The sequence below is a fragment of the Pelecanus crispus genome, chromosome 3 (assembly GCF_030463565.1).
Source record: "Pelecanus crispus isolate bPelCri1 chromosome 3, bPelCri1.pri, whole genome shotgun sequence".
In the NCBI taxonomy this organism is placed as follows: Eukaryota; Metazoa; Chordata; class Aves; order Pelecaniformes; family Pelecanidae; genus Pelecanus; species Pelecanus crispus.
In genome coordinates, this window is record NC_134645.1 from 25,678,842 (window position 1) to 25,693,478 (window position 14,637).

The 14,637-nt window shown below is 41.3% G+C and overlaps 1 protein-coding gene across 1 annotated transcript in view; it reads right to left on the reverse strand.

The window, feature by feature from the left end:
- Positions 1-14,637, reverse strand: part of TTBK1 (tau tubulin kinase 1) — a 98,983-nt gene that overhangs the window by 59,564 nt on the left and 24,782 nt on the right. Inside the window, exons 4-5 of the mRNA XM_075707963.1 lie at positions 12,465-12,605; positions 11,090-11,194 (exon numbers count right to left, since the gene is read on the reverse strand). Coding sequence (XP_075564078.1) covers positions 11,090-11,194; positions 12,465-12,605 — 246 coding nt within the window. The remainder of the gene's footprint in view (positions 1-11,089; positions 11,195-12,464; positions 12,606-14,637) is intronic.

Here is a 14,637-nt window from a genome sequence, read left to right on the forward strand (position 1 = left end):
GAGCAGTCACTGTATCTTAAGATGTGAATGACACAGTATGGAAACATGAGGGCCACCCTGATCAGAGACAAGAGCTAATATTATAATATATTATATAACCTTAAAACTCAATTCAGTAAACTGAGGAAAGACCTTGACTGAGAGATGCTTATTCCAACAGAAATCAACTAATCAAAAGAAATCCTAATGGAGTTTCTTATTCGAGTTTCAGTATTCCTCTTCCCTAGAAAAGTGCAAGTTCTAAGAATTCCATAGATTTTGCACAAAATTTAGTTTTGAGAAAGTTACTTAATGTCTCCTACTATTCTTTCCAAAGCAAAAGACCTGAAGGAGATGAGTTAAAATGCTATCTTTCCTTCTTTACTTTGGGAGAATTCAAAATTTCCACTGGATTTTAAATGTCACAAAAAGACCAAGATAATAATTTTGTCTTTCTAAATAGCATGCACCAACCATCTCATCATGCGATTCCTGTGCCAGAACTTGTGCTGGAGATGAGGATGCCTTTCTTACATTAGAAACAGGGCTAAGAATGAGCTTTTTTTAATCACAAGCTTATTCCAGCTGTAATCCTATTATTCAATTATCATTCGATTTTTAACAAGAGACTTTTGGCCTCAGAGCTGCACTTGTTTCTTACTTGCATGGTCCCACAGGGGAACAAGTAGCACAGAACATCCCCAAGGAAAGCATGGGGAGTGCTAAGTAAGAAAGGTAAGTTTTTCATGTGCTGTAACACAGAGCCAGGGAACCACTGAAATGGAAATGTTTTGGAGTGTTGTAGAGTGTTAGCCACATGTCATTTGGGATTTACAGCTCATGCTTTCCTGGAGTCAAATGGAGAAGGCGGTCCTTTTCTACCAAAAGGAAGAAGACAAAAGACAGTCATGGCAACCACTGAGATGCAGCAGAGTTAAGTTCAAATCTCTCCAACCCTAGGACAGACATGAAAACCACACCTCCCTCCTTCCAGAGTACACCCTCACCCCAAAGCCACAGGGTGCTTTGAGATGCAAGTCTAAGAACATCCGTGTTTGAAATGATCCCTTTTGCACAGAATAAGTGAATATATAAATTACCAAGAGAGAGAAAGTATATATGACAGGCACTGTGTAACCTGGCAGCAAATGCACTTACCTGATGGAGGGGAGACTTGACCTGCAATCCAACTCAACATTCACTTGCCCAGGGAGTGAAGCCCCTGTTCCCTCACCACCGGACACAGTAACAGCTTTCTGTTCCTCTCTCTGTAGTCCAGTGGGAAGAATAATCAGAGCTTCAAGTGGAACAGCATCGACCAGAAGGAATGACTCCTTCAGATGTACCGTATCCCTCCTGCAGCTTGGCAGTAAAGGCTCTCGGAAATGGAAAATGGGATCTCAGTTCCCTGCAGGCATATATGGGATTTGAGCCTGAGTTGTCCTTCCTTTTCCCTCACCCCTGCAGCACAAGAGCTCTAACCAGAGAGCTGCTACATAATAAATAAACCCACCAACAACCTGACGTAGATGATCTGAGGTCACCCACACTGAACCAGGGCTTCCAGAGAAGGAAAGCAGAGAAACAGCTAGATACAAGAGTCCCTGCTTGCTAATAGATTTTCAAATCCATCAGCTAGTCTGCTTTTCATACATTTAATTTCAACTGCACCGGCTTTCTGCAGTTGTAATGTTTTAAACCAGAACATGAACTCCTTTCTCAAGTCCAAATTTGCTACTCCAACAGTGAAAGTAACAATGAGAACCTTTACATAATTTTCACCATGATCTGTTTTATAACTAACCCATTCCCACAAAAATGGCATTTCTATAATATATTAAATGTGCAATATTTTTAAAGACATAGGTCCATTTTTTTTTCCTTTTCCCCATCTCTGTGTGAACCAATGTGACTATGCTGTGCTTTCAGCCTTTTCTCCAATTACCTTTTCACAATACAAAGTTCAAGACAAAAATGATATCCTTTCCTAAGCTAATATAGTACTCTGAGTACTACAGCTCCACAAATCTGTTTCTTCTACTGCAAAATGTTCATCTCCTACATAACATATATTTCAAGTACAAAGTAAGTATAAAAGCTACTGGGCTTCTGTGTTTGAATATTTGGGGTCTTAGGATGTAGGAGTTAATATCCTTTGTGTTATTTTATAGCTCATTTTCCAGTGAGGGGAAAACTACTTAGTAGAAAAACATACCTTACTCTCCTCTTCTAATACCTTGTTCACTGCAGCGAAGTTTATTTTTAATACCATGCACAGACATTTGGAAAATAAATACCTTTTTCTCAATTAGCTGACACATTTCTGCAGCCTTCATCATGCTCGTCTAAACAGGCTATGCACTGTCCTGCCTACATCTTTCTGCCCACTGACTCACAGAACCGCCCTTGCACATATACAGTATCTTCAGCAAGGCACTGCAAACTACTGCAGTGCAGTCTGAGCCATGAGGAGATCAAGATCTAATCAATGGGCTGCAGCTGACTAAGCTAAAAAAATGCTTGCCGAGCATAACAGTCCAGTGTCAGATCCTGCAAGGGGAGAAAGACTCCAGGAAAAACATAGCCTCTCCTCTATTTTCAAATAAATAATTAAGACCAAGCTGCTAAACCCTTGGCCACTTTCAGTTAGTATTTGTGGAGCTACAGGGAATATGTTTCTGAAGGCTGGGTGTCACACCCAGAGTAAAAGTACAATGCTTTCTGTACTGCACGTTAGCGACAAAACTAGCAGACCTGAACAAAGACCAGTAATGATCAAGGAGGTATTGTCCAAAACCTGACCTACATTAGCACACAAGACATTCATGACTCAGAACACCTCCACTCTACAAGCCATATATTGTTCGTCATATTAGCTATATAACAACGTTTATGTCTATTTTCCCCTCCAAGTTCAAATTTTCTTCTCAGCCTTAGTTCTCTGTATTAAACACATTCTGCTAGTCCAGCTCTCTGCTACAGAAATTAATGCAAGATGAAAATTTTGACTTGTGCACATTCTATAGAAGATAATTCCACAAATCTAAACCCAACAACTTTTCAATTCATACCCCAGTTGCTTAGCTCTGTTGTCCTAAGACGTGCATCAACACTGCTTATACTGCTGCATGGCAAAGGTGGGTTGTACAACCAGGACATCACAGTGAATAAAACTGCTCATGTTTCTATCTGAACCATGGCAGAATGTTGCATCTAGAGGAAATAATAGCTAAATCCCTAAAAAAGCTCTCTGCATCCTGTGATATCAAATTTGTTATGGAAGGTCTTGGGATTCACCCCAAAATGAACTTTTTCATTGGGGGTGGGTGGTGTGGAAATCACAAAGAGAGAACTAGACTTGTTTCTCAGAAGAGTACCCTTTGCATCTGAAAGCACTTATTAACTAGAGCTGAACTAACAGATACCCTCCATAAGCCATCTCTTCTTAAGCAGATCTCCAAGTCTTCCATGACTGAGAAACACATGGCTTGAACTACTGCCTGCTTCAAACCCACCTGGATGGGAACCCTCGTGCTGATAACAAAGTATATAACACATCAGCATAACCATATAAAAACCTATGCTTCCCTACCACTGAAGTCATACAATACACAAATCCTGGGAAGATCCCATGGAGAAAAAGGTATCATGTGGTGCAGGAGCATGCAGAACGTAAGCTTGAAAAACAAGGACAGTGGCCCTGGATGAGACAATGGGATTGCTTTAGGTATTAAGGGAAGGAAAAACTGCTTCCTACATATCAGTAGTCTGGACAAAGGTCAGATTGGTCCAACACAACACTGCCCCGAAGTTACTTATTTTTCCCAATTTTCTTCTCTAACAAGGCAAAAATGGATTGCAAATGTTCTGCAGGAAGACCACTGATATGGAAGAGAACACCAGTTCTTTCCTTTACCTCTGTTTTTTAAATGTTTCTAAACAGACTTTATATTTACCCGTTTTCCTGCTGCTGGACTAGACTGCCCGCACGCAACCACAAAGTGAAGCCACTGCAAAAATCTCAGAGGAGAGAGGGGTTAAAAAGTAAAGCACCCTAAAGCAAGCTGCAAGATGGCAGAGATGGCTTATACCCACAACTGCTGCTAGCATCACACTATGAACAACACAAAGAGAAAGGCTCTTTACAAGAACAAGGCCAATAGATACTCAGTCCACCTCAGATCAGTCTAGTTTTCTCTCAGGTATGCTATGAGAACTCTGAAAAGCCACCCCCATCTCATCAAGGGTCGCAACAGTGATCTCTGATTTATCCTGTATTCCTTTCCTGATGATTTTTAATGTTTAAGCACCTTCTTGAAAGCCATTATCAAACTCATGTTTTCATGAAGCTATTCCATAACATCGAGGTCTCACTTATCAGTGATACCTGTCAGCTCAGAGGCCACTATTATATATGTGAAATTAGAACTGTATTCCCTGCCTCAAACACACACCATGAGCATCACCTTTTATCTACACAGAACTTCACCTGCCAGTTTATAGCCCCGCCCCCTCCCCCCCATTTTCTACAGCTGGCCCTTACCTTTACCACAGCACACTCTGTCCCATTGCTGCTATTTAGACCAGTCTCTGACCTGCATGCATGTGCTGTATTACTCTTTCCAATGCATGCTGACTACCTGTGGTGATGCCCCATGAATAAATGCATCCCTTTATTGGTTTAAATTTATCACCTATTTCACTGAATATCTTGTTCCTATGCAACCAAAAAGAACAGAGGCTCTCTCATTCGCTTCTCAAGACTTCATATTACTTTGCAGACTTTTATAAAATTCCTTTTATTCATCCTCTTGCTCAGGTTATAATCACAATCTTTTTGATCCCTCTCCACCTGAGTTTGTCATTATTGTCTTCTGAATACTGTCTAGATCTGCAATACCTTCTCTGAAACTGGATGGGTGGTATCTTATGCATCATTAACTGTTATCTCATCTAGATTTGTATAAAGGCACTAAAAAAGGTTTTGTAGCTTTCATGATGCTATTCCATATAGACCACAACAATTGCATCACTGGCTTGATGCATCTCATCTGGTTATCTGCCCCCAGTCCTAAAGAAGGTGCTTCTGGATATCCTACAGGTAGGGTACGTGCAGTTGGGCAGATGCAGTCCCCTTGCATTCTGTTTAATCTGGCATGTGCAATACTAATTTTTAAAAGGTATAATGTTGGTTCACATCCCACACACCAGAATGAATACTTGAAACTCTCCTAAAGAACAAAATTGGTAAAAATGTGGCTAGCTGGGATGTAATTAGGAAAAATCTACACAGCTTTTCTAAGGGAAAGTAGCGTACTGCCAACAGTGTTCTCTGCAGTGTTTGTGCACATAGACAAGGGCAACCTAGTCCATACTGTACATCTGAATTTTCAAAAACATCAGCCCCTGAGAAAGTCCACACTTTTAAGAAATTACACTGCAAAAGACAATGTTTCTCTCTCATTTGAGTGGTGGCCATTACAGTTGTCCTTTAAAGAGGCAACAAATTCTTAAAGACCTGCACACAACAAGAACTTTATGATACAACCTGGTCAAAGTTGTGTTTTCAGTTTCCCCTCTCCTGTTACATTATTTGTCATATCATGAGACAAGAAAGTTTTGAGATTAGCCAAATCCAGAACCTGATTTCCTTTAGACCAAAGTTCAATTGTGAGATACTTGATGTTTAACACAAACTTTGGCATGAAAAGCATGAAAATTTGGATTTAATTTTTTCCTCTATTTATGGTATTTATAAGCAGCACAGTATACAGACAACTAACAGAGCTGTAGCAGTTGTGACAGCAGTTAGCAAAACAAGGGTGTGAAGGGGCCCAGAAACTTTGCTCAGGACAGCATGGGCCTGACTGAGGCTGCAATGATGGTGGTGATGGGCCACAGGGCCTGGTCCCCAGCATGGGCTGATGCAACTGTCTTTAGCACATTGGAGACCTCAACCCAGAAAAAGCCCCAAGGGAAGGATGTGGCCATCCACACTGGGCTGCAGAGAGCACCTGGTGCCTCTGCAGTAGCCTCATTTCTAAGAGAAGTATTCTTGCTGAGGTGCGGAGTTGCCAGGTGAAGGAGCTGTGGTGAGGTGGGAAAGGACATGAGCAGACTGTGTAGCATCAGGGAAGGTGAACAAGAGATCAACAGAATCTTCACAGAGCCTCTGAAAGCAAAGATCGTGAACGCTGCAATGCAAGGAAAGAGGGACAACTAGCAGTTATGCTTAAAGGAGCAACAGATGGAGACTCCCAAGAGGAGGGAGGCTAGCAGCAGAAGGGAGGCTCCTGCTCCACATGCAGATCTGCAGCTGCAGAATAGATTTAGTAGCCTGGGAACTGGGGAGGAGGAACAAGACCTGTCAGGGGAGCCAGATGAGCCTGAACCAAATGTCCATACAAAGAAGTGAAGGTGAGTGATGGTCACTGAAGACTCTTTCCTGCAGGAAACGGAAGCCCCATCTACTGGCTTGATTTGATGTCTCAAGAGCTTTGTGGCTTGTTGGGGGCCTGGATATGGGATGATAAGGACAGATCGCCAAGGTTTGTGTGGCCCTCTATTAACCCTTGCTGGTCATTCATGGGAGCATCAAAACCACCTGTTTTTCAAGGGGTGACCTTGAATATACTAAGAGTGACTACAGACCTGGGGGCGTGGGGGCCCAGGTGCTGTCTTCCTAAATCCTGCCAGTGACTAGAAAAAACTTAGGTAAAAGTGGATGCATCCTGCAAGTCAACACCTAGCTATCAAAGACAGGGCTCTGGCTTCTATGACTATGGGTCCCTTTTTGAGGAAAAAGGACTGTTGGTGAAAGAAGGGACCCATCTGACAGAGTGGCAAGAGCATCTTTGCGACGGCTTTGCATCTAGGGTTGCTAATGTCATGAGCAGGGCTTAAAGCAGGTACAATGAGAGAGGATTACCATAACCTGAAGAGAAATGGAAGAATGGAGGCTGTGAGGAGGTGCCTGGGAGAAGATGATAGAAGCTCTTATGCCTCTTCTGGGACAGCAGCACAACTGGTGGCCAACCTCAAGTGCCTGTCCACAAACACCTACACATGTGAAACAAACAGGAAGAGTAGTGGTCCATGTGCTGTTGCAAAACTATGATGTCACTGGGATCACAGAGACTTGGTGGGACAGCCTGCATGGTTTGAGTGCTGCAATGAATGGAAAGAAGGACTGGAAAGGCAAGGAGGTGCGTTTGCATAGGAGTGGCTTGAATGTATGAAGCTCTCCTTGGAGCAGGTGATGAGACTACTGACGGGTAAGTGATCAGCACCAACTAACACAGGTAATGTAATGGTAAGCATCTGCTACTGACTGCCTGATCAAGAACAAAAAGTAGATGAAGCCTTCTTTAGGCAACTGAAAGAAGCCTTGTAATTGCAAGCCCTTGTACTCATAGGGGTCTTGAATAACTCTCATCTTTGCCTGGAGAGGCAATATGGCAGGGTGAAGCAATCCAGGAATTTTCTGGTGAGCACTGAGCAGAACCAGAAAAACAAGAAATGAAGGTTCAGAGTCACAAAAAAAGGGCGACAATGAACAGGAGCACAATTCTTCTCTCCAGCATTAGATCATTTACCCAAACTTTGGAAGTCTCAGGTTCAATAACCTCCTCTCTTACAGGAGTTCCTGCATTCTCACCTGACAACAGAGCACCACAAACATTGTGTATCGTGAACAGGTGAGTTCCCCTGATTGCTAACAGAGGGAAAGATTGTTGCTGATGCTTCCTTACCCACCTTCTGGCTCCAACCATCTCCTGTCTTTATAGTGCAATGTGAGTTGCTACAGACTTATCCAGGAGATTTTGCAACATCTGGCAAGGGGCAAGTGGTAGAGGCGTGAGACCGTTCCCATGGAAGCAAATCTGTGTGACAACAGCTTTTCTTCAAAGGGTAGTATTTGTGCTAATATTAGCATCTCACATAAGGTAGATCAGTTTTGTTTCCCTAGAAGCACAGAATAAATTCAAATTCAGAATAAATTTGGATTTAGTTAAGCCAAGTCGCCCATAACTTTACAAATGCAGAGCAATCAAGTTGAACTGTCAAGCTATCCTCTGTAAAAACATACAAATGAAATACACAGTACTCATCAGAAGCTTCACAGAGTAACAGCTCCCTAGGTAAAAGCTACTGTGGTAGCCCTTGAAAGAGGGTCTGGAAAGCCAGAGTGGTAACAGCTGAGGATGGAGGAACTAATGCTCAGTGAAGACAATGGAGAGTAGAAATGATCCCACCTCAAAGCTTTAATCAATCTCTAGAAAATCAGAATGAGACTTTTTTAGTGACAGCCTATGCTATCTGCCTACTAAGGAGCTCCTTACCTTTTCATATAAAAAAAATTCATACTGCTTGGCATCAGTGAATCACACATAAAAAGATAAATACATAAAATCAGTGCCAACACAGCTTTCTAGAGCATTTTGCTCCACAGAATCACTGGCTTTTCCCTTTTTCAAAATCAAAGGTGTTTTCAAAATAGAAAAATGACCAAAAATAAGAAGGCAAAAAGGTAAGTCAAAAAACCAGAACAAAACCACAGCATCCTGAAGGCCAGGTCCATTATCTCTATTACTAGCAAGTCATTCAGAGTCTTTCTGAAAAGCTCACAAGCAAGATTGAGGTTATGAACTTCAGAGCAGATACTTTTTATGGTATTATTCATAAAGTATGGCAGTGCTTCTGAAACTGTAGGAAACTGCACAGAACCTGCGTGAGCAGAAAACATCTATTAATAAATTAATACGACTGAAAGCAAAATTCAGATATGCTTCCATAGAAAGAGAAAGCGAGAGCGAGCTCCTTCCCCTACCTGTCTTGTGTATTGTACCTCAGAACCAAATCACAAAAAAACCTAGGCTCAGGATGATCATGTTATAAATATGGGAATTATACGCTTCATGGATAAAGGAACTGAAAGAGAATGGAGAAAGAAGAATCTACCTTATTGGCTTGAAATAATCTCTTTGGTGAAATAAGAGTTCTTAATTTAAGAAAAGGAAAAAACCCACCAAGAAAAAAAAAAATCTCATTTCACTTGTCTTCATACCGCCCTTCACTCCCATCTCCTTCCTAATCCTCCGTGTGTTATTTGGGCAGCAATCACACCATGCTTCTCCAGGCAAATGTCTCAGTCTGGTAATTGGGACTCAACAGTGGTATCAGGCAGCAGGGACACAAAAGGATCAAACAGCCCAGTGGCTATAACATAATGTTAAAAGGCACTGAAGTAAATATTTATGTATTTTTTATTGTATCGTTTTTATCAAATAGCCTCACCACCTGAAGCATGGCATGGGAGAATAGGTACATTAGGTATGTGAGACTTTACCCCATATGATCCTCCCACATCCCAAACAAACCAAGACTTCTTACTACTTTCAGCAGAGCATACTCCCACCCCTCTGCAGATCCCTGGGTCTTTTTTCAGAAAAAGATTACATGTCGCGAGACCTTCTATGAGACCCATGTGTGGCAAGCAAGTAACCAACCACCAGAATTAAGACCAACCTTCTCAGAGTCTTGCATCCTAACAAAGCCTCACCTCACCCACACCAACCCAAGCAGGACACAGCTTGGGGGACACAGCTCAAGAATCTTTTGCTCTGAAAAATGTCAAGGCTGAATGTAGTGCTGTTTCCAAAAACAAGGCCTGGGAGTATTCTCTAAGGATGTAGCAAAATAAAAGCAAAATAATTTTAAAGTCATGGGAGAAAGAAAGGAAAAAGAGGATCCAAAAGAAGAGACATCTGGAAAAATTAGTTTCTTTAATTGTAAAGAAAGAACAGTGATTGAACAATGGGACTTGAAATACAGACATTAAACACAGTTGCTTCACTGAAGCAATGAAGAAATTTTGCAGAAAACCAAACACCAGTTTCAATCCATAATAGGCTTGAATTCTGACTGCAGAAAGAGGAAAGGTGTGGGGCTGCATTTTGAAAAGGGCAATATGGAGAAGGGTTATCCCCAAACCAAACAGCATCGACAAGGAAGACCAGTAGTACATAGTGTGTGTCTTTTTAATAAGATGCAGACACAACCTTTGGAGCTGCTCCCACCTACAGCTAAAAAGAAAAGGCTTGCAATGTCCAACTGAAAAGACTTATAAAAAAAGAAGAAAAAATAGAAGAAAAATCCCCCAGCTGCGTTCGTCTGCTAAAGACACAAAATCTGCTCGCTGATCTTTGCTTTCTTCCCACTCCCCAACCATACCCTGCACTACAGTCTCTGAATTTCTCTCTCACATTGTCAACATTTTCTGGAACAACAATTATCTTGCAGATGGAAAAGATGTGCAGACCAAAAGGTATAAGCCTAGGATGATAAACAGAGAGACTGTCTGAACCCTCCCTGCTTGTGCTGTGTTCTGAAATAAATCTAGGAATGCTCTGACTGATACCTAGAGTATCTGAAGCTGAATGCATCTTTATGAGTGACCCCAGATAACAGAGCGCTAGTAAAAGGACTGAAGATAACACACACATCACGTGGTGCAAGTTATGCCCCCTGCCCTTACCTCCCCTCCAAGCAGGCACGCTGAAATACTCCTAAGAAATCTGGACAGGGGGCAATATACACAAAACCAAAGCCAGGCAAGGGTGAGAACAGCATTACAGGTTGCAGTTCACAGTAAGCTCAGCCTCAGAGATCAGGTCAGCCTCTAACTTCTAGCGGTTTTTTTCATAAAAAGCTTTAAGAACACACCGACCTGGTTCCCCAGATCGCAGAGAACTGAATGAGACCAGTCCTCTGGGAGTACAGAAGTTACATGGCCAGCATTGGGCTCATCTTCTTTGCTTGGCCATAATGTACTCAGTAAGTATTCCAAGCCTGTGGAAAACATGATTATCCTAAAGGGAGGAGGGGAAAAAAAAAAAAAAAAAAAAAGGCACACACCTTGTAAGACAAAAGCAAGCATCCCTTCTTAGATTCCCAACTCAGTTGAAGTCACCTGCTGCTTCTCACCTTGCAGAAAATGCAGTCCAATATAATGACCAAGCATTACAACAACAAACCAAACAAAATCACAAAACCTTTCCATGCCTAAGCAGTTGCAGAAGTGGATAAATATTACTTAAAATTTACTTACTGGCCGAACTTCACCAGTAGTGTTGGTATACTGACGGGCCAGACCAAAGTCTAACATGTAGCACTTCCTGTATGTTGAAGGTAAACGGCCCATGGCAAAATTGGACTAGACAAAGAAAGAAAGAAAAAAAATCAATTTGATACCAGCAACTTGGGTAAGAGTGGCCATTTGTTAACAAAACTTTGTCACATAGCCCCACATGTCTCTGGTGGAAACATAAGTCAAAGAGAAGAATTTAAGATGCATCTTAAATATCATGATTAGAGAATCACTGCCATGTTAAGAAGTTCACTTTGCAGATAAGTGACGGTGGATTCTCAAAATAACCAAAATTCACATTAGCTTAGCTAAATTTCAGCTGCTATGAGAAAGAGCTACATTTAACACCACTAGCTCTGCAGTGAGAGCTCCATCACTTGCATAACAGGCTGGAGTTATTGTAGACAAATGCTTCTGTTTGTGGTTCAGCTGCTAGCATTCATTATTTTGCTCTAACTCCCAGAATCTCCATCCACTGTATTGCATTACCTAAATTTATCTGAACATTCAGACATCTAAAAAACACTGGGATTGCTTCTTAGCAAATAAACTGACAACAAGCAAATGGAACAGCTCTTTTTTAACCCCATCTTGAAAGTTATATCCTTTACCATAATGGATGGCTGCTAAAGGATTTGTGGCCAGTCACATTAGTGACTCAGATTCACCTGAATCTGATCAGCCAAACCCAGCTGATTTTAAAGGCAGCAAACGATTTTGCTGGAAGGAAGATGGTCTCGGGGATGATATAGCAACAAGTGTTCAAGTCAAGTAGTGAAGAGCTGCAGGAAAAAGACTGGCTCCTACAGTGAGACTTGGAATTATTGTGTCTCACTTAGGCAGATGACCAACACCACGACTGTGTTTCCAACACTGGAAACTGTTCCAATTTTTTTGGCAATTGCTCAGAAAAGATTAAGAGGATTATTTAGCTAAGTCAAATACATGAAATAGCATTTACTCAAGTGATGGGTCATAGAGCAACACATCCTTTCTGAACACCTTTTATAGTAATAATTGTTTGGACTCCAATTGATTGTTCAAAATTAGATTGCTTCATCATGCGATCTTGACTGGTACAAGTGTGACTGACAGCTACTAACCCACCATGGAGCAGCCTCTGCTGATAAAAACTAGTTTGCGATGCACTTAAAGAAATGGCAATACTATATTACTATTCTGTACTTACAGAAAATAGCCAATGTGTCAGACAGTGGGACTGTGCAAGGAGACCTAAATGCCTCCACTGAGATCTGCCCATATTCAGACTGCCTTTATTGACTCAATCAGAACAGACAGACATACAAACAAAATGAAAATTTCCAAAACAACATACAGGCTTGATGTCACGATGCAGGAATCCCACAGAGTGAATGGCTTCTATTGATTCCAGAATCTGTTTGCCTAATCGCAGCGTTGTGCTCAGCGTGAAAGTCCCTCGAGGTTGACTCCTTCTGAGATCTGCAAGATTTCGGCCCTGAAACAATCAATAAAACACTTAAACCATCTCACTAAAGCATAGCATTTCACAGCTGCAAGTTCTAACATGCATCCACAAAAAAGCAGAAATGCTAATCAGACAGGTGCTCACCTTATGTCTGCTTTATTTCTTGTATATGATCTTCCAATACTTCATTTTAACTTTTAAGTGATGTATTTGCCAATAAGAAGATACCAGACTGTTATCTTGGGAAGTCAGCTGATACTATTTGGGAAATGGGCACAGTATGGACAGCAGTGCCTCAGACTGTATGAGCCCAGCATCTCCTTACTGTTAAACCCAGATTATATAGAAACTGATCTAAGAACAACCTTTGACTGTTCTCTGAGCCATTTAAAGATTAAAGCAGTACAAATATGATAAGCAGGTCATGAAGCCACTATCTATTATAGCTCACAGAAGCAGTTTAATCAGAAACTCCCTAGCACACAACTGTCTGGCTCAAACTCAAGTCAGCATTGCTGTGGCAATGCCACAGTGGGGAAAGTTGTCTATCAAGAGAATCATGCCCAAAATCAGGAGAGGTGGATTTTTTCCACTGACTTAAAAAATACTTATTTAAAAAAAATTGGTATTTTACCTCCAGTTAATTAAATTTCTGGGGAAAAAAAAAATGTCTACCAGCTGTGCATGAAAATAAAGACAATCGGGGGGGGGGAGGCAGGGGAAGAGGACAGACTAAACACCAGAAGAATCAGTGTTCTTTGATCTCTGTCATCTCAGTTTTGCCTATACCTCTTTAGATTTGTAAAGAGAAAGGAAGTGTTAAAACAACCATGTTCTATGGCAGAGTAGCTCTCTAATCTACAGAACTAATGCATTTATCAACTGATCAAAAACATTAGGAATAAGAGTCCACCATTTCAGAGAACATGCATCAAGAACAAAAGTTGTAGGAACATGCTGATTATCACTATACTATAGAATCTCTTGATTCTGCTTCTGCAAAGACATATATGCTTATAATACAAGTCCAGATGTATTCAAACAAAATTCACAACAGAAGATACATAAAAGATTCCAAACATTTGATGAGAAAACACAGATTGCTCTCCAAACCAGTGAAATGCCCTCTATTCATCCACCCATTTCCAGTTCTCAAGTTATTTACACACATTAAGGGGCCAACTGCAACTGGTTCTTTTAGCACATGACTAGTCTCTCAAATTGGTTTGACCCACGTTTCACTTCAGGGCTCTGGTCCCTGGAACAAACACACTTTATACAGGTCAGCTAATACAGATACAGCCAAGCCACAGCAACCGGCCCAGGTTTGCTCCTTAGCATGAACAAAATAAGACTAAGCTACTTCTCTAGCGCTGATCTTTTTCAATTTCTGTGACAGTTTACTAGAGGCAGCACAGATTTGTCATTGCTTTTCTGAAAGATCAGAGTTACTGAATTAACAGCAGATCTTTCTTTCCACTGTAAAGTGGATCCTTGGACACCAAGTCTCTTACCCAATGGTAATAGGGAAAGACAGATTTTTTTTCAGAGCCACACACTGAAATGTGCCATAAGTGTCTGCAGCTGGTTTGGGAGATGGTCTCAGACACGTGCTCTCCAGAAACAACCCAAGGCATGTGAATATCCAATACTGCCCCCAGAAAAAGACAGAAGATGAGCACTATTTTCCAAATAAACACCATCAGGCTGGCTAAGAAACAGAGCAGATGCAATGAGTTGCAAAGCTTAGAGTGGAAGCCTCAGTCCCACTGGATGAAGAGAACAGGAGAACTGCAGTACACAACAGAGGGACACATGATAAACCATGTCTCAGCAGACTTTGAAGTTGAAGGACGATTTTAGCCTGAAGAGTGATGGTGCAAAACTAGCTAATGCTTTAAGTATCGAAGTCTTCATTTGCAAATAATGAAATTATTTTTAGCTCTGCCTACTCTAAGAGCTTACCTACACAGTCAAGAACAGGCTAGAAAGTAAGAGATTCTGTGCAGAGAAAGTTTTTTTCCCAAGGTATAGTCATCTTCATCAGGCTTGTTAAGGACAG